Source organism: Apodemus sylvaticus, chromosome 15 (genome assembly GCF_947179515.1).
Source record: "Apodemus sylvaticus chromosome 15, mApoSyl1.1, whole genome shotgun sequence".
In the NCBI taxonomy this organism is placed as follows: Eukaryota; Metazoa; Chordata; class Mammalia; order Rodentia; family Muridae; genus Apodemus; species Apodemus sylvaticus.
In genome coordinates, this window is record NC_067486.1 from 9,411,615 (window position 1) to 9,415,212 (window position 3,598).

The window sequence follows — 3,598 nt, forward strand, 5'->3', positions numbered from 1 at the left end:
CGTGGTTTTGTTTAAAAGAAATGACTACGTGTGGATCAGCGAGCAACTTTGCTAGCCAGATGGCAACAATTTTTGGACAGATTGTGCAACGGGTATCAATTATTTTTAATTAAGCTAGCTTCCCTCTGCCCAGACAGTCTACCTCTAAAGCAGTTTTCTGAGTGATGTGCAGGGTGACCTTTTGCTGAGGGAAGATGAATAATAGCTTTGAAGATTGAACGCTATTACCTGAATTCCAGGGCCACAGACATCACTGCTCTATCCAGTTGTGAAACCACACAAAAAAGTAAATATGCATGACTATGATGGTATTTTCAATTCAATTAAAGTCGCAGGTAAATTGTGTTCGTGCGCCGCGGGGCGGTGATGACGCACCCAAGGACAGGGGTATATAAGTGCTTTGCATCTAAGAAGGGTTATTCACACTCCCAACATTCTCTTTATCCCGTCCTCAAAGTCCTGTCTCCTCTCAGCATGTCCTGCAACAGCTGCCCTGGAACCTTCTCCCAGACCTTTGGGGGCCAACTTCAGTATCCGATCTCTTCATGTGGGTCCTCCTACCCCAACAATGTCTTCCACAGCACTGACCTCCAAACTCCCATCACGCACCAGCTGGGCTCCCCTCTTCACAGTGGCTGCCAGGAAACCTTCTGTGAGCCCCGCAGCTGCCAGACATCATTTGTGGTCTCCAGACCCTGCCAGAGGCCTTTCTACAGCCAGAGGATTCGAGGGCCCTGCAGCCCCTGCCAGTCAGCTTTCTCGGGATCCCTGGGATTTGGTTCCAGGGGCTTCCAGTCTTTTGGTTGTGGCTACCCAACCGTGGGCTTTGGATCCCGTGGTTTCCAGTCAGTGGGATGTGGTACCAGCACTTTCTCATCCCTAAATTGTGGATCCAGCTTTTACCGCCCAACCTGCTTCTCTACCAAAAGCTGCCAGTCTGTTTCTTACCAGCCAACCTGTGGGACCGGCTTCTTCTGATCTATATTGGGGAAATTAGAAACGTAAAAGGTGTCTACTATTTACTAGGTTGAGAGCCACACTGTCTTTGAATTTTCTCTATGAGACTAGGAATTTGACTTCTACTCGTGAGTTCCTGTAATTGGAAAATGTATTTCATTGGAGAAAGATGCTAAATTGTTTTCTTATATATTATAGGCATACAAAAATCAAGCATAATTCTTTCTTCACATATCTCTTAGTAATTACTCAGACACTTCTGGTCTTGATTTTCGCAAAGAAGAAGGTTGTAAGTTTAAATAAAAATATGCAACTGGACTTCTTTATGTCTTGTGAATACGATTATTATTACTTTCTTTTTCTTGTCTTTTTTTTTTACATTTTTTATTCGATATATTCTTTATTTACATTTCATGTGATTTTCCCTTTTCTGGATCCCCTTCCCCAAAAGTTCTGTAAGCTCTCCCTAGGCTTCGCTGAATCGCGAACCTGACATTTTAATTGTATAGAGTAAAGTCATCGTTTTGTATTTGAAGCATATTTTTCAACTTTTCTGCTTTCTCCATCTGTTAATACATCACACACGGAAGTAAAGAGAGCATAATAAGGATTATTATAATAAGGATTAGAATAACAAACCTAGATCTGTGATTTTTCCAAACGGCGCCAATATAATGTCAGAAGAGAGAATATCGCTATGAAATGTATTCTGAAATATGTGCAAAACTGCAGATAGGTAAGAAGTTACATGACCGCGGGTTAGGTGGAAATGGGGTCCAGTTCCCCCACCTTCACTGACAGAGAAACCGGGCTTCTAAATGAAATCTCTAACACATTCAACAGTCGCTTACAAGTGTAGCTGGCATTGTTTATGTTACTTATATATTTTGGTGATGTCCCAAGTTGGTCTTGTGTCGTTTTCGGGTTTGATGAAAAGCATTTGGTTTACACACCTATACATATATGTATATGCATATGCCTACAATAATATGTACATATGCTATTTGTTTCAGGATTCAACTTGGTACAGGAGTGGGATATCATATTTCAATAATGGACAGTGTCACAAAGGCTTCAGCACTTAATTATAAGAATCATCATCAAAGGTGGAGATGGTCTATGCCCAGGGTCACCACACGCAATTTTTTATTCCAGTTTTGTCTCAGTATTCAGTTTCATTTGTTAATGAAAACAAAACCTCACGATTTTCCTTTTACTTATTATAATTAGCGTAAGTTCGACAGCACACGCAAATGACTGCTCTAGGGAACATCACTTGACTTGTGCAGTGGGTTCATCTAGTGTGGTTCATGCTCTAAGTAAAGCAAGCTATTTTTGTTAAATCTGAAACAAGAGGGTTCGTCCATTATAAATCTTAGAACAAAAGAAAATTTTTCCTTCAAAAACAGCATGCAGAAGGATCACCATGAAATTATTGTTTTTATAATATTGTGTGCTGTTGGCAATCTACACAATTTAAAAAAATGACCTACATGCAGGCTGTGTCTTTCCTTCTTTCTTTATAATTTTTTATTAGATATTTTCTTTATTTACATTTCAAATGTTATCCCCTTTCCTGGTTTTCCCTCTGGAAATCCCCTCTCCCATTCCCCCTCCCCGTGCATCTATAACAGTGTCCCCCCACATACTGCCGCCTCCCCACCCTGGCATTCCCCTACACTGGGGTATTGAGCCTTCACAGGAGCAGGGACATTTTTCCTTTTCCTTTCTCCAGTTGTGAGTAATGGGCACATCCACGGACCCAACATGATACAGCAATACCCAGGAACTACCAGTAGGTGGCAGTAGTGGGAAAGGTAGGTGTACAGGAACTGTGGGCATGGGTTTTCTTCATGAACACGTGAAGAGAAAAATCTATATTCTCTGGATCCAGTGGTGTGAGCATGCTTTGTATGGTCTAAATACACAACTACTTATCGTTATTTTAGAACAGCAGGCAGAACTTTACATTTTGTAAAGCAATTCTTTTCTAAAATAGTTAGTTAAAAATAATGTCATTTTTAATGTAAAGAAGAGTTGTGCATTGTACTTATATTACCATAAAAGTTTAACTTTAAGCATATAACGTGTATAATAATTGGAAGACATTCTCATGATTGTCAATGCCAACACTGATTGCATGGAAACTAAGCATGTAATTTTACTGAATTCAGATGATGTCTACCTGGAGAGATGCCTTAGAAGCTTATTTAATATATAATTAATTTAGTATTAACAGAAGGAGCTGATTTACTACATAATTATATATATTAAATTATTATATATTATATATAGTTTAAAATAAAAAGTAAAAGAAACAATAGCATTAAATAAGACGATTGATTTAAATAGAATACACAAAACTTGTACAAGACCAAGAAATCCAGGCATGGAGAGGAGAGGACACAAAGTCTCACCCCTAGCCATGGTATGATTGGCAATTGTTAACCTCTGAAAAAGGGAAGGTCAGGTTTTTATGTTTAATTGGTTTTATTTGTTGTTATTTTTGTTTTGTTTTTTAGAGTGTACCCTCGCCTCTGGTAGGTTGACCATACTTAAGTGGTAAGACCACAGATTTCAAAGACACAATTACTCTTAACTTATTTTTAAGGACACCATTTGGGTGGATAGAGAAGGGGGT

The 3,598-nt window shown here is 39.2% G+C and overlaps 1 protein-coding gene across 1 annotated transcript; it reads left to right on the forward strand.

Moving 5' to 3' along the window:
* Positions 1 to 474: 474 nt before the first annotated feature.
* Positions 475 to 978, forward strand: LOC127665590 (keratin-associated protein 14). The gene has a single exon (XM_052158068.1). The coding sequence runs from the start codon at positions 475 to 477 to the stop codon at positions 976 to 978; it is 504 nt and encodes a 167-aa protein (XP_052014028.1).
* Positions 979 to 3,598: the final 2,620 nt, after the last annotated feature.

Coding starts and splice junctions, on each gene's coding strand:
- LOC127665590 (XM_052158068.1), top strand. CDS start 475: ATGTCCTGCAACAGCTGCCCTGGAACCTTCTCCCAGACCTTTGGGGGC.